At 34.9% G+C, this 27,936-nt stretch overlaps 1 protein-coding gene across 2 annotated transcripts; it reads left to right on the top strand.

The window, feature by feature from the left end:
• The first annotated feature begins 315 nt into the window (after positions 1 to 315).
• On the top strand, positions 316 to 27,936 carry LOC143238195 (uncharacterized). Of its 2 annotated transcripts, XM_076478207.1 has the most exons (8): positions 316 to 600; positions 6,459 to 6,571; positions 8,920 to 9,191; positions 10,825 to 10,950; positions 13,727 to 13,884; positions 20,343 to 20,522; positions 20,825 to 21,484; positions 26,041 to 27,936. In XM_076478207.1, exons 3-8 carry the CDS (start codon positions 8,921 to 8,923, stop codon positions 27,175 to 27,177), a joined length of 2,532 nt encoding a protein of 843 aa, XP_076334322.1. In that variant the 5' UTR covers positions 316 to 600; positions 6,459 to 6,571; position 8,920; the 3' UTR covers positions 27,178 to 27,936. The 2 variants fall into 2 exon arrangements, with proteins under 2 accessions (XP_076334322.1, XP_076334323.1); XM_076478208.1 differs by lacking the exons at positions 316 to 600; positions 6,459 to 6,571 and adding an exon at positions 8,184 to 8,498.

The raw sequence follows: 27,936 nt of genomic DNA, 5'->3' as shown, positions 1-27,936 counted from the left end.
ATTAGTAATTCTGGTAAATTACAATAATAATTTTTAGCATTTAATTTTTTCTTAACTACAAACATGTTTCAAACCAGCCATTTTTTCTCTTTATTTATTGTGTATTTATCAGATAATTCGACGATCAAATCTAAAACTTCTTATATTAGCACAGGTAAAGATTTTAAATGTATGTGCAGTCCAGAAATACACTCTTCGATTTAGTTTTTAAAATGTACGAAAATCCAACTCCATCAGGGAGTGTACACGTACAACTTGTCAGATGTCGCTGTGATCAAACGATAGTCTTAACGCTTGTGTTATAGTAGTATTCACTGAGCAGGTAACATTTCCGCGTGCCAGAGTTCTAACGTGTGTAACTCAACACATTTTTTGATGTGTATATTAATTCTACAGAAAGCTGGCGGAACAAGTTCGAGATACGACAGTCGTATGACCTACGATGATGAGTTTCTTTAACTATCATTTTAATTTTGTTGTTGACGAGCGCTAGGCTTAGGGTTAGTTTATGCCTATAAGTTATTCATGATAAATGACGTGTGAGAGACGAGAGGCTACACATTATTAACATTGAAATGCAACAAAATCCGTTCGAGCACAGTACGTATTTCTCTGGCGTATTTGTTAATAACGTGAACATTCCTCACAAGAATAAAAGTTTACGGTTATGAAAAACAGGGATATATTTTTATGTTTTGGTGTAAAGTTAATAGCTATCAGGGAATTATTTACATTCACAGCTTACGAGAACGACTAGCCCTAATGTATATCATTATTTTCTACACACAGCTATTTTTAAATGTCGCGTTATATAACTGGACAGTACCTTTTGAAAACTGATTTGCTTTCATTTACCACATGGGTTATGGTTACCAGCATATTCTTTACAATGGTATTAGGAGGATATGGTTATGGTTACCAGCATATCTTTTATAATGGTATAGGAGGACATGGGGTATGGTTACAAATATATTCTTTATAATAGTAGCAGGTGGACATGGTTAATAATTACTAGTATATCCTTTATACAGATATCAGGAGGACATGGGTTATGAGTACCAACATATCCTTTATAATGGTATCAAGGCCGCCTTATGAAATATCAGTGAATATTCTTTTTGATGACTCTGGGTATCCTTTGTGGACGCAAGGAGATGATGGACTATTATAACTAATAGTTGCCACGATTATAAGTTTCAGATCTGTGTTTGAACGTTTTAAGGTAGTGATATACAATTGGAGAGAAATGTACTTAGTGCTCGTTAAACCTTAGTGGGGAAATCACTACAGTTACTATAGAGTGGATGAGAGAGAGAGAGAGACTTAGGTAAGATAGAGTTATATGTCAAAAGCTGTGGTTCTCTTTATAGTCAGCGCAGATAGCCCTCGAGTAGCTTTGCGCGAAATTAAAAAACAAATTCTTTATGATGATACTACTACCCACACATTAGAGTGAGATAGTTAGAGTTATATGTTAGCAGGAGTGGTTCACTTTAGTGTGAACCAAATACCCAGAGATTAGAGTGAGATAGTTATATGCCAACGTGAATAATTAAAGAATACAACATTGCAGTATAAAAGGTATGGGAAATAAACGTTAATTATTAAAGGATGTTAATATTGTGTATTATAATAATGCATCAAATCCAGTTTAATAAGAAATAGTTTCTAAACTAAGACTTTTTTATTACATGTGCACTAAGTTATGAAAATGAGGACCCTTTAAACTTTGTGTAATCTGACATATTGATCTAGTTTAAGATATTTTTGTATTATTTTATTTTCCATAAAGGACTTCTTGTTTGTGTATAAAGTTAGTGATTATTAGGTAGGTGAGAGGTATTTAATATCAACTGAAAAAAAAAGGAAAAGCATTTCTGCGCATGCGTAAATATCGTATAGCAAATGACTTAGAAAGTTAGTCTAAATAATTTAAAATAAATATTTTTAACTGTATAAGAAGTAATGCAGTTTTTACGCTAATCCTTCACACTCGATTGGCATAAACATAAAGTAATAGAGAAAACATAAATTTCTGTTTTATATTTTTACAAACATTGCTCGTCTCCAAGTTCCTAGAAAATTAACATCTAAACTTTAAACACTCTGTTCAAGCCTTTTTTTTTCTCATTTTACATTGAGATGAAGGCTGTTTGTTATTAAGCACAAACGTACGCAAAGGGCTGTCTATCTTTGCTCTGCCCATCACGGTTATCGCAATCAAGTTTCTAGTAGTATAAGTCCACAAACATACCACTTAAGATCGCGGATGGAACCCGATATTTTTAACATGTTAAACGACTATTTTGATAACACACTTTCCCAGTAGATCGTCGTTTCGATACCCGTGGTGGGCAAAGCTTTGCGCTTCACTATAAACTTACAAGAGAATCAAATGAAGGTTAGGAGCTTTTGAAATAAGTGGGTTTTAAATATATATCTATTTCAATAGAGATTTCTCCGAATTACAAGAACTGCGGATGAAAATTCCTTATCCTTGCTTCTTTTCCATAGATAAGAATTTTAAATATGATTAAATCGTCTCTTCTTATTTACAGCTTATACAATATTGAATGAAACTTGTCTTACATGTTAAAATAAGCTCAGAAATTCCGCATCCCAAGAGAAATCTCTTCTAACAAACGCTAAACCGTTCTATATTTTTCTATAATATCACAATAAATTATTACGATTTGTTTTCTCTTGTCATCCGTAATATTTAGTGATATTGACTAGATGGAAGGCAGCTAGTCAAAACAACTCACCACCAAATAATGCGCCATTCTTTACCAATAAAAATGGTACTATAATGCTCCCACAGCTGAAAGGGCTAGGTAGCATTGACAACCAGGCCATGCCAGGGCCTTTATTATTAATAAGTTGGAATTTCTTATCTGAATGATACCTTATGCGTGCATTTCAAGAGATTATTCGAACTGAATACTGGAATTGGTTGTGACTTTTTAACATACTCTAACCTGACAATGTGGACAGCACTATAAGGTCTCGGACTTCAGACTTTTAGACTTGTAGTTCGAATATTAACTACTAGGCCGCTACACGTGTGTTTTATTAAGGTATAACTCTTTATTTAATTCCAAACCTTGGTATCTAGAGCTAAGTAAACGTATTAAAATCAGGTTGGCTGAGTTACGTTTCTTTCTTGGAAATTTCAGTTTAATACAGTAACACCATCATCTATGATATATGATAAGTATGCAATAAAGATATTAAAATAACTATTTCATTTAATAAACTGTCAACCGTTTACTGACAAGAAAATATTACTTAGAAATCCCTTCCTCTTATATTACTGAGTGAAAGTTGGTACTCATGGAATACTGACTAGTTATACCAGATTTACCCGTTCACCATTTACTGGTCAGAAATAAAAACTTACTTATTACTTATATTTACCCGTCTATACATTTACTGGTCAGAAATGAAAACTTAGTTATTATTCATAACATATTTACCTGTCTATACATTTATTGGTATGATATAACTTACTGATTAATTAAATAAGATCTCAATGTTTCATTATGAAAGAGTTTAAATGGGTAAAATGGCGCACGTTAAGTATGTGATGATAAAAGTATCCTGTATTGTTAAGTATGTGATGATAAAAGTATCCTGTATTGCTAAGTATGTGATAATAAAAGTATCCTGTATTGTTAAGTATGTGATGATAAAAGTATCCTGTATTGTTAAGTACGTGATGATAAAGGTATCCTGTATTGTTGAGTATGTGATGATAAAGGTATCCTGTATTGTTAAGTATGTGATGATAAAAGTATCCTGTACTGCTAAGTATGTGATGATAAAGGTATCCTATATTGTTAAGTATGTGATGATAAAGATATCCTGTATTGTTAAGTATGTGATGATAAAGGTATCCTGTATTGTTAAGTATGTGATGATAAAAGTATCCTGTACTGCTAAGTATGTGATGATAAAGGTATCCTGTACTGCTAAGTATGTGATGATGAAGTTATCCTGTATTGTTAAGTATGCGATGATAAAGGTATCCTATATTGTTAAGTATGTGATTATAAAGATATCCTGTATTGTTAAGTATGTGATGATAAAGGTATCCTGTATTGTTAAGTATGTGATGATAAAAGTATCCTGTACTGCTAAGTATGTGATGATGAAGTTATCCTGTATTGTTAAGTATGTGATGATAAAAGTATCCTGTATTGTTAAGTACGTGATGATAAAGGTATCCTGTATTGTTAAGTACGTGATGATAAAGGTATCCTGTACTGCTAAGTAAGTGATGATGAAGTTATCCTGTATTGTTAAGTATGTGATGATAAAAGTATCCTGTATTGTTAAGTACGTGATGATAAAGGTATCCTGTATTGTTAAGTATGTGATGATAAAAGTATCCTGTATTGTTAAGTATGTGATGATAAAAGTATCCTGTACTGCTAAGTATGTGATGATAAAAGTATCCTGTACTGCTAAGTATGTGATGATGAAGTTATCCTGTATTGTTAAGTATGTGATGATAAAAGTATCCTGTATTGTTGAGTATGTGATGATAAAGGTATCCTGTATTGTTAAGTATGTGATGATAAAAGTATCCTGTACTGCTAAGTATGTGATGATAAAAGTATCCTGTACTGCTAGGTATGTGATGATAAAAGTATCCTGTACTGCTAAGTATGTGATGATGAAGTTATCCTGTATTGTTAAGTATGTGATGATAAAAGTATCCTGTATTGTTAAGTATGTGATGATAAAAGTATCCTGTACTGCTAAGTATGTGATGATAAAGGTATCCTATATTGTTAAGTATGTGATGATAAAGATATCCTGTATTGTTAAGTATGTGATGATAAAGGTATCCTGTATTGTTAAGTATGTGATGATAAAAGTATCCTGTACTGCTAAGTATGTGATGATAAAGGTATCCTGTACTGCTAAGTATGTGATGATGAAGTTATCCTGTATTGTTAAGTATGTGATGATAAAGGTATCCTATATTGTTAAGTATGTGATTATAAAGATATCCTGTATTGTTAAGTATGTGATGATAAAGGTATCCTGTATTGTTAAGTATGTGATGATAAAAGTATCCTGTACTGCTAAGTATGTGATGATAAAGATATCCTGTATTGTTAAGTATGTGATGATAAAGGTATCCTGTATTGTTAAGTATGTGATGATGAAGTTATCCTGTATTGTTAAGCATGTAATGATAAAAGTATGCTGTATTTAATTATATGAATTTGGTGCTCTACATTTTTCTGTGTTTTCTACCATGTGCTGGAAGACTTAATGGTGGGTTTCCTACAAAGCTTATTATAAAATAGACTGATTTGTGTTTGAAAGTAATTCGATCTACTGGCTTATAGTGATTGGTTATACTTAACGTCTAATTATTTCAAGCCTTTAGAAACATCAAACTCATGAAATTAGGCATTTTTATAGGTTATATTACAAAAAAAATAAACAAAAGGTCATGAACACCATTTTTGTTTTCCTCTTGAATTATAGACAGAACTAACTGTAGTAATATATAAGACCTATCTTAGTTTTTATAAACCACCTATCAGTTACTATGTAAGATAGTTGTAGTTCTTCTAATGACTCACTCTTTATGCCAAAAATCTGTTTTACTGTTTTAGTGAGACAGTTCTTAATACCATGTAGCACGGCTTGTTAAAGAATTCAATGGTCGATAAAGTTTAATGAACCTTATTTTCCTTGCACCTGTTTAGAACTGTTATTGTATTGTGTTAATGACGCTTGCATCCACTGCCAGTGTGGTACTTGTCTCAAAACAAGTTATTTTGTGTTGGAATTACTTGTGCCGATTAACATTCAACTTCTGATGCATTCTAGAAGTTGATGATTGATGTCTTTGCCATTTTAGTCCTTGTTAGTCGTAGTACGTTAAAAACGTCGTTATTACTTCAACTTGAAGACACCTTGTGCGATGGAAGGGACTCCTAAGATGTAGTTGTAGCCATTCCAAATTCAGAACATCTAACCATAGAGAGAGCAATGAATGAGTAACAACCACCCCACCCACCCTGCTCACACCAAACAACGGAATTAACCAAATATTGAATAAGAAAACAAAACAGAAATGTGTAGAAATCTCCCCAAATTCCTTGTTCTTATTTTTAATTATCTAAATCTGGATGTGTCCATGTTAGATCAGCTGAGAAAACCGATGAAAGATTATTTGTAAGCAATACTATTTGAATGCAGAATCTGTTTCTGTATCTCAGAAGAACTGGTATGGGTATTAACACTTTTATTCATAAGCAGAGAACAGTTTTAACCTGTCTTTGTTAATCTGAAGATGACCTAGGAAGTCGAAACGTTAATACCATACCATCCGTTCTGAGATACATTTTTATTTCAAGTGGGTTTCTCGTCATCAAGAATCTTTTTCTGTCATGACTTTACCAGCTTTACCCCTTTACTCCTTCCTATTTCAGACAAACCTGATTTACTCCCTCAGTGACAGTCTTCGCCGAGAGTGAGTGTCACTTTTCTAACCTGTCTAAACGTAAAGTGCATCACGTCTCGAACTTCGGATCTACAGTATCAGGTATGCAAACTACTAGGCCACATATAGAATGTTATAATTTTAGAAATAACGATCTGGAATATTATGAGTTCATATACATGCAATTTAGTCCTATAGTTATGTTTAGATTATGAAAAAAATTCTTATAATGTGTAACTGGTGGGCTTTCCTCAATCCAACTTAATGGTAATAATATTCTCTAATACTTCACCAACGTCTCTTTTGATTAGATCATATTTCTTCCATATATATATCAGGAACTTTATTTTTAGAAAATAATTGTTTTTAGCCTTGTAGAATTACTGTAGAGTTTGAAGTAAAGCCAACAGTCAGTCCTTGTTTTACAAACATAAATTAATATTATGAAATGTCTAGGTAGTTCTTTGGAGTACATAAATTAATACCATAAAAAGTGTAAGTAGTTATTTGGCATAAGGAACAGTAAGTAGTTATTATTTAGCTTTATAACCATAGATAATAGTTTTGATAAATTTTTGGAAACTTAGATTACACTTCGTAGTAATGGTAAACATTTGTTGGATGACATTGCTTTGTAACTCGTGGCTGAACGTCGCAGGACTTGGATACCTGCTGAGAGCAGAGTACAAATATACCGTTGTGCAGTTCTGCGCTTACCAACAATAACAAAATTTTTGTGTTCTAACACGGTTGGATATTTAAGCTTCCTTTACATACAACTGTTCTTGTAATGTATTAGAATAAAAATGAATTTGTTATGATATGACAATATGATGTTACAATGTGATATAACAATATGATGTAATTTTGTTACAGTACAATATAATTATGATGTTACAATATGATATAATTATTATATAAGAATGTGATGTAATTAGTGTTACAATGTAATATAATTATGATATTACAATGTAATATAACTATAATACAACAATGGGATATAATTATAGTGTTACAATATGATGTAATTATGATATTAGAATGTCATATATTTATGTTATTACAATATGAAATAATTACGACATTACAATATTATATGGTTATATATATTACAATAAAACATAATGATAATATTACACCATGATATAATTATAATATTATATCTTTTCTGAACCACATTGTATGGACGATAAGAAAACTTAGGCTTGATTTATTTCAGCTTTTGCCATTCATGTTCACGTTAGGCCTGGCATGGCCAAGTGTGTTAAGGCGTTCGGCTCGTAATCCGAGGGTCGCGGGTTCGAATCCCCGTCGCACCAAACATGCTCGCCCTTTCAGCCGTGGGGGCGTTATAATGTGCCGGTCAATCCTATTATTCGTTGGTAAAAGAGTAGCCCAAGAGTTGGCGGTGGGTGATGATGACTAGCTGCCTTCCATCTAGTCTTACACTGCTAAATTAGGGACGGCTAGCGCAGATAGCCCTCGAGTAGCTTTGCACGAAATTCAAAACAAACAAACATGTTCATGTTAAATAAGTAATTGTTGTGACAATACGTGTACGTAATTGATATTTAGTGCTCCGTTTCGAACGATGAAACTACCATGTAAATGAATCGTCAGAATACAAGTAGCTTTAAAGATACATTATGAAGTTAAAAAAAGAAAGGGATATATATATATACATTACTTTATGCTAACTTATCAGTTGTTCATTAACTTTGTAAGCAAAGATTTTTCTCGTGTATCTGGTTTGTAAGTGTTATCTTCCTGATTTGCTAACATAATGTTTTATTTGTTGTAAAACCTGAAAAACGACTTTTAAATGACCGCACCGATGAAATGCTATTATAGTCTTGTTTGCAAAGTTTGAGTTCACTCTGAGGGTTTGCCGAGGACTTCGTTTTAGGTACAAAACAACACGTGAAGAGCAAGTGTAAGCAACTTTAGCAGGAACTTGTGAAACGACTTTGTTAAGGATAAAACTTGGGTATTTCCTCAACTCTGTAACTTCAAACCTCAAGAACTGGAGGTAAAATATCCTAGAAATTAGTTCTCTTTATTCACGTTTGGGTAACTACAGACCTTTCATGTAGTTACATTAGATAATGTATATATATATAAACAACAGTCGATTGTTATCGACAGATTGAGATTTTTTATCTTCTGTAGACTCTCATTAACAGATTAAGGGCTTTATTATCTTCCATATATAGTTACCAACGGATTAAGATTTCTGTTATGTTCTCTAGACTGTCATCGACGGATTAAGGGTTTTCGTTTTTCTATAAACTGGCATCGACAGATTAAAAGTTCTGTTATCTTCTCTATACTGTCGTTGACGGATTAAGGATTATGTGGTCCTCTACAGACTGTCATCGATGAATTATGGCTGTGTTATCTTCTTTAGACTGTCATCGATAGATTAATAAGAGTTCTGTTATATTCTATAGAATGGCATTGACAGATATGAGGAACGTTTTTTTCCTAATGCTGTGCTCCTTCGGAATGGAGTTTTTCTGCCTCTCATCACACCTTCGGGATCCTACACCTGTGAATTACTCCGGGCAAGCCAACATTGCGATTTTCACCAGTGTTCATGTCCCAGGAAGAAACATGTCACTTTGTGGTCCTCTCCGACGGGAGGCGGTCCAGGAAGTAATGGCTGCCATCTGGGCTGTTCAACAGATGAACAAGTGGAAGTCTCCTAATGATATGGACCTTGGTAAGTTCTAGGAGCACTACACGTATAATGGGAGGGTTTAAAGACAAAATGTGTTTTATGTAACTTTAGATTTAATTTAAAATAAACTGTCGGTTAGATTACACAGTGTACTTACATACTATCTTTAGAGACAAAGCTTTTAATGAATCGTAACCCAGTTATCATGGATGACACCTAAATGTCAAGTTTACCCCCGCTTATCTTTATTCCAAACGTCTGGTCTTTGGTAACGGCTTTCTGTTCATTAATTGTTAAATCAAACTTTTGTAGATTCTTAAATTTATTTAGATTATTCCTGTACACCCATGGTTGAAATAAAATATACTACAGATAATTCTTAATGTTCACCCCTAATCATCTTTATAATCCTTGATTACACAGTTAAAATATCGACTTCTGTGAAGGATCCGCCTTGATTTTAACGTTACAATGTCAACTTCTGTGAAAGATCCTCTTTGATTTCAACGTAATAATATCGAATTCTTTGAAAGATCCTCTTTGATTTTGAACTCTAGAGCCCTTCCGTGATATCGTCTGCCATCTTCACCAAATAAATTATTGAAATAGCATTGTAAACAATGAACAATGTTGATAGCATGTCGTGTGTGACAAAGAACCATGTTGATAGCATATCGTGTATGACAAAGACCCATATTGATAGCATGTCGTGTGTGACAAAGAACAATGTTGATAGCATGTCGTGTGTGACAAAGAACAATGTTGATAGCATATCGTGTGTGACAAAGAACCATGTTGATAGCATGTCGTGTGTGACAAAGAACCATGTTGATAGCATATCGTGTATGACAAAGAACCATATTGATAGCATATCGCGAGTGATAAAGAACCATGTTGATAGTATATCGTATGTGACAAAGAACCACATTGTGTGTGACAAAGACCTATGTTGATAGCATATCTTATATGATAGCAACTAGTCAAGTTCGTTCTCGTCTTTAAGTATATGTTTTCTCCCTACGTCTGGTGCATGTGCTTCCAGTCTTTATATACGCGTTATTCTAACCTCTAATTACATGGTCAATTACCTTTAACTACAGCTACCATCATTACATCTAACTACATGTCTTCTCTCCTAGAAGTACATATTATCCCACCTTTTGTTAAAGGTTCGGTGTCTTCCTTTTTTTTTAGCAGGGTAATAAGCTTATTTTTGTTTTGTAAAATATATGTCCAAGTTGTTTCAAATTACTTGCTTGAATGTAACGATTCATCGCGAGAGTTCCTTTCCTGATAAAATCACCTAATAAGGACGTAAATTTGTTTGAAGTCAAACACAAAGCTACACATTGGGCTACCTTTGTTTTATCCACCACGGGTATCGAAACTCGGTTTCTAGCGTTTAGCAGACATATCGCTGTGACACTGGGGAAAGGGGTAAGTAATTGAATTATGAGAACCATTTTTATATGTTTCTCTTGTGAAGATAAAAGTATTATCCACAGAGTACCAGAACTGTCATTTTCACAGAGTTCTGACAAAGTTTGTTCTACAAACGTCAACTTAACTGTGTTCTACAAAGTGTTAGACACTGGATTTATAACGTTCCTTCATTTTGTTAGTAATGGTTGACCCGTGTTCAGGTACTAAGAGATAATATATTTTGTTTTTCTAGGTGTTTATATATACGATACTTGTGGGAGAAGAGATGTAACAAAACAACAGATATTGAGACTGCTACCTATGGTAGGTGGTTTGAAATATACCACCTGCCAAACACCAGCCCTACCATCAGTGTTCGGTAAGGCCTAAGTTTTAGGAAACCGGTGTTATTGTTAAATGTATTAATATAAAACACCATATAGAAAGTTTTGAGATAACCTTGAAAGTTCATCGTTTTGAGAATAAATTGGAAATTATATAACCTTCTGTTTTAATTTCATGTAGCAAATATTTCAAATTAAGTAATAACATATTCAAAAACCACACAAAAAACTATGTACCTTGCCTTGAGATGATATTTTCTCAGCATTACTAGGTTTTAGTTTCTTCTTCAAAACAGTTTTTCAACTTTCGAACTTTAATAATATTCAACCTATATTTACAAGAACATAGTAATTGTAACAGCAGCCATTGTCATGTCTTAACTTTAACAAACACGTTTTTAATAACTATTCGGTAAACATGCTTCTAGTGTCAGTTATATTAACATTTCTTGTAATCTCATACGTGCTTATCAGTACAATACAATTATTACAGTGTATTTATCACAACGTGCTGATCAATATAATACAATTATTACAATTTATTTGTTTCAACGTGCTAATTAGTACAGTATAATTACTGCAATGTATTTGTTACAACGTGCTGATCAGTACAATACAATGAATACAATGTATTTATCACAACGTGCTGATCAGTACAATACAATTAATACAATGTATTTATTACAACGTGCTGATCAGTACAATACAATTAATACAATGTATTTGTTACAACGTGCTGATCAGTACAATACAATTATTACAATGTATTTATTACAACGTGCTGATCAGTACAATGCAATTATTACAATGTATTTGTTACAACTTGCTGATCAGTACAATAAAATTATTACAATGTATTTCTTACAACGTGCTGATCAGTACAATACAATTATTACAATGTATATGTTAAAACATGCTATCAATATAGTACAATTATTACAATGTATTTGTTACAAGGTGCTGATCAGTACAATACAATTATTACAATGTATTTTTACAACGTTCTTATCAGTACAGTAGAATTATTACAGTGTAAACCATAAATTATTGTTCGATGTGAATTTGTAAAATTAAATTCCGTTTATCTCTAGTGAATTTCGTATACTTATAATTAAAGATATAAAATGTTTTATCAGAAAGATCTTTCCCCAGCTCACCCTAATGTTCTTAAACTATTACATATCACCATACTTTGTTATATTGTTAGTAAACTTTTATTAAAAATATGTTAATAAGTATTTTATGTTTAAAGATAATTTTAAACCTTCCGAATAACGTATAAATGGTTGGCTTTCTTTTATTTTAATATGCGCCAGCCACAGCGATCGAATTCAGAATTTTATCGTATAAGCTCTCAAGCGTACTACAAGCCACCAGAAAAGCGTACAATTACTAGCAAAATTAGGTTTATTTTTCTATGTTCATCTCGGGATTGCATCCCAGACTTCTAGCGTTATAAGTCCTCAAAATTATTTATAAGTGCCAGTAAATGTTGTTAATGAACACACGGTTAACGTATCCTTATGTCAAGAAGTCCTAGTTGATTTTTAATGGAATTATCTGTAATCAATAAAGTTGTACCAAGTGTAACTTTTACTGCCATGAAAAACAGTGGCTGTAGAAGTCCAGATGCCTTTCACAGACTTATATAGATCTATTATTTTTCTAGTTACAGGAAATGCTGGATGTGGCCTAGTGGTTACCGTGCTTTAACTGTAAATTCGAAGGTTCGTTGGCTCTTTGACCATTGTAGTGAAAAACGCTTTTAACCTTTCGAGAATATGAGTGCGCTATACGAGTAGCAGTCAAAACATACTATACAACCAAATAAGTTATCCAAAAGTTGGCGATGAGTTATTTATTTGATGCCTTCCCTCTAGTGCAGCTGTGCGAGAAAACTCTGAAACAAGATAACAAAATTTCAGTTATATTATCCACTACTTGGAGAAAAATGAAAATCATCACGACTACCAATGTTCATAAACTGGTGCCTTATAACACTATAGCTTTGAAGTGACTTTCACTATACCACATCGACATCTACTGGGCAATTTATACTATTTTCGTGAAGGTTTTCAATGATCAGGCTTATAGAATTGTTAGTTCCTACATTATATAACACTATGAACCATTAGGGTTAGCAACAAAAGTATTAGCTACTTTGCTAGACTTATTATAACACAACTATTTATATTTTATTTCGACCGAACCAAAATTCGATTACCCCTGTAGTCTTGAAACTGTGAACTCACTCCGTCGTGTATTATATTTATTTTGCTTTTAGCATTCAGGTTTGTTATATAATGAAATATCTTGTGTCTAAAAATATTATTTATTTAATGAATGTGTAAATTCGTTTAGGCACAGAAAGAAACAAACAGAAACAACTAAGTAAGGTATACAAGCAATCAAGTAACATAACTAATGAGCGTTTCTTCCTACATAGTGCAAAACGACATATCAGGTTTATATATGCTCTCTCCATCCTGGAAAACTGAACTCCCGATTTTAGCTCTATAAGTTGGGAAACTATATGTACTAACAATATGCTACTTACTAAACAATGTAAACTACATCAAGTTATCCAACAGTACAAAGTCCTGACAATACATTATTTACAAAACAATGTAAAATAATCAAACTATTCAACAGTACGAAGTCTTAACAATGCATTCTTGACAAAATAATGTAAACTACATGAAGCTATCCAACAGTACAAAGTCCTAATTATACGTTATTTACACATGATAAAATTTGATTTACCATTGTGTTCTTCCCATAATTTGATCACGATGTTATTTTACTTAACAGGTATAATCGTTGGTGAAGAATCCAAAGCGATTGAAACTGCTGGTGGAATTTTTAATGTTTTGTCTTCTCCTGTGTTTATCACAGGTCGTGTACCAGAAGACCTAGAATTACAAGAAAATGTGTTTACCACAGCTTTACCTGTGGCGTATCGAGCCAAAGTAAGTGGAATATTTTAAGATAAACTTTACAAATCCAATTATTTCTATCCCTGGTTTTGCGCGTATTGATTAGTGAGCTACACCAGAAATGTTATTATTCTAACAAAGAATTGAAATTTTTACATCATCCAGTGACTAAATTTAGAATGTAGAACAAAGCGGATATCGAACGTCGGACTTATTGTTGCTCCACCGGATAGGGTGTCATTTTGAGTAATTTCAAATAAGCACTCATCAATTTTAGATTTAGCGTAAACTGAATAACATCGTGCTTAACGTGTCTCGCTATGGATTGGGAAGCCCAAAGTTTGAGTCTCGATATACTACTGAACGTACGCCCTTTTTTCGACTATGGGTGGCGTTATAACCATAAAAGCCAATTCAGATATTCACTTAAAATCAGTCACGTCTACGGCTGGTTTTTCATTTCTGGTCTACAGCGTTAAATTAGGGATGGCTATTCTTGAGCCTTAAGAGCATTTGGCCTGGTCATTTAACTCGAATGCCACTTTAGAAACCGTTCGCATCAAACATATGTATTCCTTGAATTAACTAATTATAGTCGTTCCGACACCGTAACTCTAATTTCTTCTCTTCAACTAAGTACTAACAAAGTGGTAGTGGATTATATTCGTAGTTGTTGTTTTTATGTTTATAAAATATTTTTGTCTTAAATCGGGCTTTTCTTTGTTGATTTTCGGTTTTGCCAGAGCTACCTGAGGGCTAGCTGTGCTAGTTTCCCCTAATTTAACGGATAGACTATTAGAGGTAAGCAACTAGTCAACACCTCCATCTCTTAGGCCGATTTTTTTCAAGGAATAATGGGATTCAGCATTCCAATAAAACGCCCCCCGCGGCTGAATGGGCGAGCATATTAGGTTATGGTTTGGTTTGGTTTGGTTTGATTTTTGAATTTCGCGCAAACCTAACTAACGAATAGTGGGATTGATTACAACTTATAACGCCTTCACGGATGAAAAGGCGAACATGCTTGGTGTGACAAGGTTTCGAATCAGCGACATTCGGATTACGAGTCGAGGGCCTTCACCACCTGGCCAATCGTCTATTTACAGTTTTACGAATAACGTTTTATGAACAACTCCATATACAACATTTTCTTTTTGAATTTCTCTTTAAATATCTCGCTTATGAACCTGTAAAGAGGTTGTTGTTTTTTTAATTTCAGCACAAAGCTACGCAATACACCCATCTGTTGTCTGCCCATCACGTGTATCGAAACCTAGTTTCTAGCGTTGTAAGTTCGCAGACATACTGCTATGTCGTTAAGGGGCATTTGTAAAATATATTTATTTTTTGTAAATTATGTGCAGGTGTTGTAAAGGTCAAAGGTATTGTGGTAATTGGTGTCTACAACATGAACGAAACATTATGTAATACATGAAATATAATGCTTTGGTTTTGTTAGTTTGGAATTTCGTGCAAAGATTCACGAGGGTTATCTGCATTTACCATTCTTAACTAAACAGTGAAAGCCTAGAGGGGAGGCAGCTAGTCATCACTACACACCACTAACTTTTCGGCTACTCTTTTGCCAACGAATAGTAGAACTGTCTGTCATGTTATAATGACCCCTTGGCTGAAAGGGTGAACATTTTTAGAGAGATGGTGATTCGAACTTGTGACTCACAGATTACAAGTTGATCACCCTTACTACCTGGCCATGCCGGATCAAAATACATGAACTAACCAGCCAGTTCAGAAACTGAACGGCTCAAGCACTAGGCACACTCCGCCCACACGGTTAATCTTAGCCGAATAGAGAATTGGCTGTCACTTTTATAATGTGTTAACATCTATGAATGCAGAGTATGATTATGGGCATATCACGGATCTTTCACTATGTTATACCCGTTCAAAAAATCATAATATAAGCATGTATTATAATGAACAGCATAGCCAAGTGGTTAGAGGCGCTTGAGTTGCAGTCTTAGTCCCACCAAACATGCTCGCCCTTTCAGCCGTGGGGACGTTGTAAGTGAAGTTAATCCAAGTATACGTTGGTAAAAGAGTAGTACAAGAATTAGTGATGTACGGTGATAATTATCTACCTTTCCTTTAGTCTTTTACTGCTAATTTAGGACGGCTAGCGCAGATAGCCCTAATGTAACAAACAAACAACGATCTAATAGACGTCTTTTGTATCCTAACAATTACTCATCTTTCATGCTAAACTATTTAAATATTTACATATCGGGTTTTTGTCTGAAGTCTAACTACAAATATCGGCTGTTATTTTTATTCTGTGTTGAGTATCAAAGTCAAGTTCATCTATGAAGAAACAGAGATATTAAGAATAGTGTGGTCAGGCTTAGCTAATGATATATCTTTGAGTTCGGTACAAAGAAAATGTTTATTACAGGTTCGAACAACATAAAAGTGAAATCAGTTTACTTTATTTTGCTGTAATTTGCCCAAAAGAGAGTTGATTAAAAGATATTTGTAGTTTATTTTCAAATCAAGCAAATACATTTTATCCTAATTTTTATTTCGCGGTCTTTCTGCTCGTAGACTTAAGATATTGCTGTATGCAACAGTGATTTTTGACATTCTTTACTGGATATATTTGTTACAATGACGGGAGGAGCTAAGCCTACTTGGTCTTCAAGAATGAAGCTACTACACTGCATGAAAGTGGCCTTGAGTGGGAAGTTCTGGTGATCGGTATGTCTTGATATATACAGCAGGAACGACAGCTAAAAAACAAGCATTCTGTAACTTATATATAGTCCGACTGAACTGCCACCTATTGAGAGTTCTCTTTCAGGAAATTACCTTTTAGTGATGCTGCAACATGCTGTTTCTTGTACGTTTTCATGAGTAAGGTTGTGATGACAACAAACAGTACAGATGGCTACTTGATTCCTCTGGAGACAGCGAGGCTAACCACAAGATAGCAGTGTTAACCAAAGAAAAAAACAATGTTAAGAAATATATTAATGGTGGACGCATCAATCAAACAACGATTAGGATTCTTACATTTTTCACTACTAATAATGTTGTGTTGCCGAATCAGCAGTATCTGAACTACCTTCTAAATAAGAACCATCTTTATCACATTCTTGTTTGTTCTGTACAACACCAGAACGATTTTTATTATATAATTTTTGTGAAAATATTTTAGGTTGTTAATTAGATTAAACTTTGTTTTACTGTTAACTTATGAGCCACAAACCTACCAAAGGTAAACAAAAAAATCTTACCTGAAGGCACGTAAAGAATATTATATAATATTAGTGGACCTGTCTGTAGGTAAGCTACAGTAAAGTAAGATAATTAGTGTAAGTCTCAAATTACTGGACTATTCAAAACCATTTTAGAAACTATAATACTCTATATATACACCAAAGTGGCTGTGATTTAGTATCTTTGTTGGTTACAGGGCCCTTAATAAAATTATATAAACAAAAATACCATCAATAATGTAATACCTTCCATGGTATGAAAACATCGTTTTATATCAATTTTACACAGAAAATGAATGAATCAACCAATCATTTCGTATGGTAAATTTTTTTTTACACTTGACGTTTTATCACATTAATATATACAATTTCTCAATACAATGATACATATGCACCTCCCACCCCCAAAAAGAGTGAATAAAACGTCAACCAGTCGATAACTTTAGAGTTAACTGTTACAGTAGTGTTTAAGTGTAGCTCTAACTAATTATCTTCTTCCCCAAGATCTATTTGTCTGAAATCAATATACACATTTCACGTGTCTTTCCTTTATGCTCCCCACTAGTACAGTGGTAAGTCTACGGATTCACAAGGCTCAAGTCAGGAGTTCGATTCCCCTCGGTAGACTCAAGAGATGGCCTGATGTGGCTTTGTTATAAGAAAAACACACACACACACACACTTTCCTTTATTCGCCCCCTAGCGGCTCACTGATAACGGTGAAGACTTGTTGTGTTGCTTGTGTCCCTAGAAAAACAAATAAATCAACACTCATTCCTTATTAATTTTTCTTAAATAAACTGATTTATAGCACAAAATTTTAATTATGCACATTTTTATATTGTAACAAAGTAATGTATAATGTTAACTTACATTTATAATGACTCACTGTATAATTCAGTCCAGATAGGTTGAGATAGCCCACTGGTAATAGAAACGAATTCTTATGTTCGCTCCTATAGTTAGAAATAATTCTCTCTTTAGGGACAGAAAACCGTGTTTTATCATTTTATTTTGCAATATTGAGAACGAGGCTACGTAAGGTCAATAATCTGTGAAAACTTCAAGTCCAGCTGTATAATTACTACTACTGTAGAGGTGTATCCACGTGTCCTCACTTTAGAACTTTGTTCCACTTACTTGAATCTAAGATGTTACTTAATAGATGAACAGTGTTTTTTCAACATTGTTGTAGGAAGTATTATATACAGTCAGTATATTGTAGGAAGTAATATCACTGCAGTCAGTATATTGTAGGAAGTAATATCACTACAGTCAGTATATTGTAGGAAATATTACCACTACAAGTCAGTATATTGTATGAAATATTACCATTATAGCCAGTATATTGTAGAAGTAATATCACTACAGTCAGTATATTGTAGGAAGTGTTACCACTACAGTCAGTATATTGTAGAAGTAATATCACTACAGTCAATATATTGTATGAAATATTACCCCTGTAATCGGTATATTGTAGGAAGTATTACCATTATAGCCAGTATATTGTAGGAAGTATTACCATTATAGCCAGTATATTGTATGAAATATTACCCCTGTAATCAGTATATAGGAATCACTGCAGTCAGTATATTACCCCTGTAATCGGTATAGTGTTACCACTACAGCCAGTATATTGTAGGAAGTGTTACCATTACAGCCAGTATATTGTAGAAACTGTTATCACTACAGTCAGTATATTCTAGGAAATATTACCACTACAGTCAGGAAGTTGTAGGATATGTTACCACTACAATCAGTATGCTTTAGTAAGTTGCACCAAGACAGTTAGCAAGTTATCTTTTCGTTAGCAACAATTCCAGACAGAGAATATTTTGTCAAATCGTTCGTGTTTTTAAGCCACACATGAATATTAGTGTATGAAACTTTGTAGAATGAATACTCTGCCTAAACAATCTATCAAAGAAGATTAGTGCAGTTTGAACTGCTGTTCAGAAAATGGATACCAAACCCAATCGTCCTATTTGTTGATTTTTTCTACAACTCAAACACTGATACCAAAGTTGCTAACCTTAAAAATATATATATAGTTTCTTATCGTCTTCATGTCTCATTTTTATAATGGTGTCTGAGTAATGGAGAAAATTACCACGGAACGTTAGCGGTAAGTATAACGACAGATTTCCTTCATATGCTCGTTTTCGTACCTTAAAAATAATGTGTAGTTCAGAAGCACGTGCATTTTTTTGGTAGGCTTCATGTGCCTTACAATGATAAAAGTAGGACTTTTGGTCTCCTTCAGACCAAGTTTAAAACACTTTTATATTAAGCTCAATATCCTTCAACGTCAAAGTTTCTAAATGTAGTCGACTGCTACAGGATATTTTCCTTGAACATTCAGCAAAAAGTATTTTAGTGACCTCTATCGGTCATTTCTCTCTTATTAAGATACGTTAAAGGGTGACTCAAATTACTATTTCGAAAATGCAAAAATTGCAAAATTATCTATTAGATGTTCCTGGTGGCAGGCTTGTGTTAACATAGTAATGATCTTTCTTTTGTTTTTGGTTTAAAGACATGCGTGCATTTGTGGGCTTAAGTTCGAATATAATTAATTTTTTTTATCAAAAGTGAGTCTTTACATTCGACCTTGAAAAGAAATATTATAATAATTGTTGCACTTTACTGAGATTCTCATGCCTTGTATCCTAACAGTTTATTAAACTGTAAACTGGAATGGTTGTGTAAATGTAAGTACAAGAATTTATGATTTAATATTAATAAGAAATGTGTTTTAAACAAGACTGACGTGGCTTTTCATATAACACAAGGTCTTTTCCAGCTTCACATTATATATTACTCATATTTTATTCTGTCCTATTTTGTATACCATCTAACTTTCTCGTCGTCATCACCTTTAGTCAAACGGTGGATCAGCGGGAAGTTTACTTAGTTACAATACTAAAATCCAACGTTCAATTCCCCCCGATGAACAGAACGCAGATAGCGTATTGTGTAACTTTTTACTAAAACCATGTAAATTAATATCGATTATTTAAGAGGCAAATGTATGAAATCGTGTTTTGAAATGTCCACATATTTAAATTCGAAATTTTCCAAAAAATAGATTTAAAAACAAATACTAAAACTCATAACGAAAAAGTCTTTTTGTTTTATCCTAGTAGTGGTCACGTGTTTTAATTTCAGATATTTTAATTCGAAACTGAGTTGTGTGATTACTCGAGGCCGTGATTACGTGTTTACATTTTTATCTTTTTTTTTTGTTAATTTCAGGTCGTTGCAGACGTAGTGAAAGTTTCTGGTTTTAAAAAAATAGGTCTCGCTGCTACTCGGGATTCAGATTTCAATGCTGCACAACAGACACTAGAGGACGCTGGCATCAATGTCGTACATGTCAAAATAGCTGGAATGAAGACCGTTTGTAGTCAGGAAAATCTTCCTAGAATTGGAGAAGTTTGTTTGCTTTATACATTCATTATACCAGTTTTTTGTTCATATTACCAAACAAGTAACTAGGTGCTTCCATTGTTAATAGTTACAAAATAAGGAAGTAGCTACTTCCATTATTAATAGTTACAAAATAAGGAAGTACCTACTTCCATTGTTAATAATTACAAAATAAGGAAGTAGCTACTTCCATTGTTGATAGCTACAAAACAAGGAAGTAGGAACTTCCATTGTTGATAGTTACAAATATTTATTTTCGAATAAAATACCACTGATGTCTCTTTGTTTGTTTTTTTCATGGGAATTAGGTGGACGTAGAAGCAGTAGCTTTATTTCTAACGGACAGTCACGTGCTTCAAGTGTTTGACCACATTGAATGGAAGAACAGCAGTATGTCTGTCCTGATTTCAACTGACCGTGACCTGACCTCTAGACTTCAGGATAGTCTATTAACCGAACATTTGTCAGATCTTTCAAATGTCTTGTTTCTTTGGCCCTCTAGTAGTGAAGTACTTGAGTTTGAAACATACTTCAGGAATATGATCCAGGGTATCACGGAACCTACCCATCCTCTAGTAAAAGACCTATGGAATTCAATGAACGACACCAGAGGACAAGAGTTTGTACACAAAGGTTTCATCTTTCCTGGAGTGATGGCATCCTTTACTCTACCATCCTCCAGGAAGGTATCTACAAGCCACGAATCTCTAAACACAATTAAGGCAGTGTGGACGTTAGCCCTGGGCTTGAGAGCAGCTCAACAGAGACAGTGTCACGGCAAAGACTGTCTACCAGGGCAGAAATCTCTCGGACGTGTTGTGTTACAGGCTTTACAAAATTATGAAACGTTGCTGTTGAAAACTCCAGTAAGGTCTCTGCATGACAGAAATATCATGTTCGATGATGTCTTCCCTAACTTTGGACAAATCGTGTTGACAAACTTGTCATTCACTGGGAGTTTTCAAGAGGTAAATGTGTTAATGTACCTAATCAAATCTATGCCAGATCTGTGATATTTGTTACGAATATAATTACATTATAACCATCGCGTTAACATACCTTTCAGCTATGGACCAAGCTGATCAGTTAATCTGTGTAGCAATAGCTGCCTTTAGTGATACATATGTCTGTCCATGTAATTAAACTGTAATCATATGCATGGAAGTCTTTTGTATAATGAATGTTATTAACGCAGTAGACGACAGAATTGTATCTCCATAATTCTGTAATATCATATGATGCTTCATACAAACATATCTCAGTGGCTACAAATTACAAGACATTCAAGGCTGTGTAACATCATATAATACTCTTTTATATTATATTAATGCATCACATCGCCACAAAACTGTTGTCTACAGTGCTCTGTTTGTTTCTCCTGTGTATATTCATTACTATCAATGACTCTACAGCTATACATTACTCTGTATTTATTACACTCTAATTTAACACAGTTTGGTGAGTTCTGAGAACGTTCGGCACACCACTGACTTTATTAATGCTTACTACATAAAATTGATCAGTCATACGGCATTTCCTGATTACATACAACACACGTCACTTTATTACTTTTGACTATATACAACACACCAATCGCTTTATTACTCCTGACTATATACAACACACCAATCGCTTTATTACTCCTGACTATATACAACACACCAATCGCTTTATTACTCCTGACTATATACAACACATCAGTCACTTTATTACTCCTGACTATATACAACATACCAGTCAGACGTCTCCTGACTACATACAACTCACCAGTCAGACGACATCTCCTGACTGTATACAACATACCAGTCAGGCAACATCTCCTGCCTACATACAACACACCAGTCACTTTATTACTCCTGGTTATATACAACACACCAGTATACATACAACACACCAGTCACTTTATTACTCCTGGTTATATACAACACACCAGTCAGGCGACATCTCCTGACTACATACAACATACCAATCAGGCAGTATCTCCTGACTATATGCAACACACCAGTCACTTTATTACTCTTGACTATACACAACACACCAGTCATACGACATCTCCTGACAATATACAACACACCAGTCACTTTATTACTCTTGACTGTTTACAACACACCAGTCAAACTACATCTTCTGACTATATACATCACACCAGTCACTTTATTACTCCTGACTATATATAACTCACCAGTCAGACTACATCTTCTGAATTGTCTTCGTGGCGATTCTCGAGGTTGAGGATGGTGGTCCTATAAGTTCATACATGTGTCCTGTACAGGTTTTCTGGCAGTAAGGGCAAGTCAGTTCAGAGGGAATGAGAGGTTTCAGTAATAGCTTGCATTGTTTCCTCTTCTCTTGCTTTTCTTCAAAATGTTGTCTTCTTGATGACTCAAGAAATTCTGCTCCCTGATGGATAAGGGATCTACGGGTGGTTTGGTCGTGAGCGAGAGTTTCCCAGTTATTAACATCGATGTTGCAGCTCTTGGATGTTGTCTACAGGCCATCCTTGAACCGCTTCTTCTGTTTTCCTCTCATTCGTTTCCCATTTTTCAGTTGGCCATACAGGAGTTATTTCGGGAGTCGTCTGTCATTCATTCGGAGCATGTGGCCTGTCCATCAGAGGCTTCTCTTGATGATGGTAGCTTCAATTCTGCTGATCTTGGCTTCTTCGAGGACGCTGAGGTTGGTTTTGTATTCCTCCCACTTGTTCTTCAACATACTCCGGAGGCACCTTTGGTTGAAGCGTTCCAACTGGTTCAGGTGTCGACGATATGTGACCCATGTTTCAGACCCATACAGGAGGGTGGGAATAACAACTGTCTTGTATACGTGCATCTTGGTGAATATCCTAATGTCTCGATACTGGAAAACTCGTGTTTGGAGACGTCCAAAGGCAGATCCTGCACATTTCGGACGATACTGGATTTCTCAGTCGATGGCTGCAGAGGATTAGAGATGGTTTCCCATATAACAAAAATCGCTGACGTTTTCTAGCAGCTGGTTTTGTAGCTTGACAGCGGGCGATACAGGGTTAACCATCGGAGGTGCTGGTTGTTGGAGAATCTGGGTCTTGGTCAAGTTGATGGGAGTCCCATTTTTGGTAGGTAAAGTCTAAAGCGTTAAGGTTGTCCTGAAGCCCCTGTTTGCTGAGAGATGACACCTGATTATCGTTCGTATACTGCAGGTCGATCACAGAGGTAAGTGATGTTCGGTTCTTGGCCTTGAGGCGGCTAGGCCTGAAGAACTTTCCGTCTGTCCGGTATTCGATCTCGATGCCTGGTGGTAGTCTTGGCTCTGTGAGATACATTATGGCAGAGATGAAAATGGTGAACAGGTTTGGTGCAATGACACAGCCTTACTTCACTCCAGAGTTGAGAGGAAAAAACCTGTTAGGCCTCCATGAGTTTGAACCATTGCCGTCATTTCGTCATGGAGAAGGCGCAAGATGGTGATAAACTTTGCATAGCATCCACTGGCAGCAAAGATTTTCCACAATAACCCACTGGATACGCTGTCAAAGACCTTGGTGAGATCGATAAATGCCATGTAGAGGGGCTTCTACTGTTTTCGGCATTTCTCCTAGAATTGCTGGGCAGCGAAAATCATATCCGTTGTCCCTCTTGATGGTCGGAAACCACTCTGGATTTATGGTATGATCTTCTCAGCCAGAGGATTTAATCGATTACTGGGAATCTTTACCAAGATATTACCAGCAATAAAGAGAAGTGAGATGCCTCTGTAGTTTTGTTAGTCCGATCTATCTCCCCTTTTTCTTATAGATGGAGACCACCAGAGCATCTGTCAGGTCTGAAGTAATGGTCTCGGCTTCCCAGATCTGGGTGATTAGCTGGTGGAGCTGTTTTTGAATCAGAGGTCTCTCTTCCTTGTAAATTTCAGCTGGGATGTTGTCGATTCCTGCAGTTTTGTTCTTCATTTTCATAATAGCGCTTTTCACTTCTTTTGTAGTTGGGATTTCGCTAAGGGTATCTTCAACAGGCTGATGTGGGATGTTCTGGAGCACAGCATCTTCGTCGACATTTGATCCTGAATATATACAACCTGACCAACTATGATACGTATATCACTTGTAACTTATAACAGCGAGACACCAACACCTGTGCACAATTAAAAGAAATTTTCAACTGTGTACAATTTTATATGTCGATAATGTAACTTCTGGATATAAGTTACCCATAAAGGAGTAACTACTATAGTATATCAGTAATTATATATTTTTATAAACAAAAACAAGCCTAAACAAAAGTCAAAAACACTGCACCAATTGAAAGAATCCTCAGGGTACAGACTATAATGTGGAATATAAAATGTATCCTAGGTTTTGGAGGTGATTGTGCAAATAGGGCCCATATTGCAGTGGGGATACACCGTCTATCAATCTCACATGAAGAATAATTAAATAATAAAATAATCAAAGAAATAGAAATTAGAAAAACGATAGTGGCTTACTCAAGTCCACAACGCCCCACATCTGAAATAAATAATAATAGGGCACTACCACTTGGGGATCAGTAAGTAAAATAATCTTACCTCCTGAAGTTGGCATTCCACAGAATTAAAGCATTTCAGGATTCACTCTTTTACCTCTGTTAAGATAACTATATTAGAAATTATTAATGAAGATACCAAAATGGAATGCTAACTTCAGGAGGTAACTTTACTTAACGTACTAACCCCAAGTGGTAGTGCAGTTTTGCTATTTAATTATTTATTTATTTATTATTCTATACTTTGGAGAGCAGTCATTTTCCCACAAATGTCTGCTACGGTGAAGGGTGATATACGTAGATGTGGGACGTTGTGGGCTTGAGCAACCACATCTTGTTATCCTAATATATATTTCTTTTAATTATTTTATTATCTATGAATTTCTTCTTGTGAGACTTTCTTAACGGAGGCTAAGACTGACAGACTGTGTATCCCCACCGGAATGTGGGTCGTGCTTTTATCTTCCATCCAGTTTTACACACAAAATTCGTTTTCTAAATTTCAAGGAGTATTATTTAGTTTGACATTTGGTTTATAAATTTAACTTTCAATATTGTCTTTTCTACCATGTTTAGTTGCTCTTTGGATGGAGAGATCAGAATTAAACAAAGTAAGAAATAAACTACGCTTAAGCCTGTTTAGGCTTATGAAAAGTTCACTCTGTTATTGCTTTTCCAAGTATTCTGGTTTACATTTTGTTCTATAAGAGAGAGTTTGTTTTCTGGTAGGTCAACAGTAAGTTTACCGATTTGCAATATTAAAATCAGGGGTCTGATTCTAGCGAAGGAGGAACAGAGAGCAGGTAACCCACTGTGTAGCTTGGCGCTGAAAGAAAACAACGATAAGCAGAACGTTTATGATAATTTCCAAGGTCCCTTTTTTTTTCAACGATAAATGATTTTTTAAATTAAAAATTTGTTACTAAAAATGTAGGCTAGACTTTGACATATGCATGAAGGTGAGTGTGTTTAAACCTGTGTTTCTCTCGAGAAAAGTAGCTCACATGGCCTTATTTCTCATCTAGATTGGACGCTACAGTAGCAAGATGGGTTTAATCACTCGTGAGGACGTACTACTTCGGCGACGAACAACTACGTTCCACCATCATACACCTCTTACCAGCTTTGATACGAACCACGAAAACAAACTTTGTAATCTCCCAAGTTCCAGTCACAAAAGATTAGAAAATGTCAAGGCAGGTAACGTGAAAAGCTATAGCTTCGGCGCATGGATGACTAAAACCTGGTGTTCCGTCTGCACTGCACTCTCTGGAACTGGTATCCTCGTGACTGGATATGTATTGGCCCTTCTTCTGGTGAAAGTTTGCGACAAGACGGTTAAGATGAATGCTATTGTGATTTCTGTATTTCAACTGATAGCTCTAATAATGATGTATTTAGGAGCTCTACTGTTTACTTTTCAGCCTTCATTTACTACCTGTAGCACGCGCAAAGTAGTTCACAATGTAGCCTACGCCTTCAACTATGGTTGTCTTCTCCTTCGCGGCATGACTCTTCGCTCCCAGAAGGCTCTTGGACTTGGAGGCAGTGTCAACCAGGCCAACCAGATTTTGACACTCCTATATGTAGTAGGGGCACAAGTGGCTCTCGAGGTCCAATGGTGGATTTTTCATCCGCCAGAGGTCAAGATTGACCCCAAACAAATTCTGGAATGTTCTATTTCAAAAAGAGGTTTTCTGGTGTGTCAAACTTACATAATGTTCCTCTTATTGCTCGCTGTACTGATGACTTTTTTTGTACGTAACTGTTACCAGGAGGGTTACTGTGTTACAGTTACCAGCTTACTTTCTTTAACAGTATTCTTCGTCTGGGTTGTGGCGTTTGCCCTCTTACCAGAAGATGAATATGGAGATTTTGCGACATGCGTGGCTCAAATATCAACGGCCACGGTTATTTTGGGTGGTATTTTTGGGCCCCAACTGTACAGCTTACGCAAACACAGAGAGAACTTTCGCGAGCCATTGTTTTATGCTGACTCTTTGTCAACTATTTTTACCATGTTTAAGGACATAGATAGTACATCTGGGCAAGACAAGTCGCCCCTGAGGAGAGAAAAGTTCCGAAGAACTTTGGAACCACCATATTCTGGTGAAGTTGTCCAAACTTCTCTTTTCAATAAACTCAAGTCATCTTATCCTTAAGAGACGGATAGACTCCTGAATCGTGTCACCTTTGTAACTCAAAAAATTGTGTTTAATGACGTAGTTAGATATCTAATAATCTGGTCCGTATTTTAGTGCAAAACGGTATCATTATTAGTGTATTCGTTTATCTAATAATCAAGTTGTCATAGTGATTGAAGGTAATGTGATTATAAGTGTATTTATTTATTCAACTAATAATCAGGTCGTCATGGCAATGAAAAACGTTATGATTACTGGTACTCTTATTTATTTAATAAAAATGATGTGTTGTCATGGCAAACAAAGACGATGTCGTTATTGGTTTACTCATTTATCTTATAAATAGGTTGTGCTGTTATAGCAATCAAAGACGTTGTAGTTATCGGAACATTTATATATGTAATAATCAGGTTGCTATGGTTTACTGGTAATATTTTCTTCCTGCTCTTACTTTGCCGTGTCATTTAAGAGTATAATTTTTATTTTTAATATAGGAACAACCCCAAATATATATCCACACTGAGAATATGTAATATGATAAACATTCTGTACAGTAGTATCCATGTTTTATAATGTTACGTTTTAAAGTAAATTCCGTGTTGCCAAACAGAAGATACAGAATGTTTCTGAGATTTAGAGTGAATTTAATTAGCGCCCTCTAGAAATGATTAGTTCTTCTGTTTGTCAATAAGGTGACTTTCTTTATGAAGTAAAGTGTTGTTGAAAATTGTTTAAACGTTGTTATCATTAATGTTTTGATAATAAAATCGTTACATC

The sequence above is a fragment of the Tachypleus tridentatus genome, chromosome 13 (assembly GCF_004210375.1).
Source record: "Tachypleus tridentatus isolate NWPU-2018 chromosome 13, ASM421037v1, whole genome shotgun sequence".
In the NCBI taxonomy this organism is placed as follows: Eukaryota; Metazoa; Arthropoda; class Merostomata; order Xiphosura; family Limulidae; genus Tachypleus; species Tachypleus tridentatus.
Note: the sequence above shows the minus strand (reverse complement) of the source record. Positions and strands in the feature narration are given on the sequence as shown.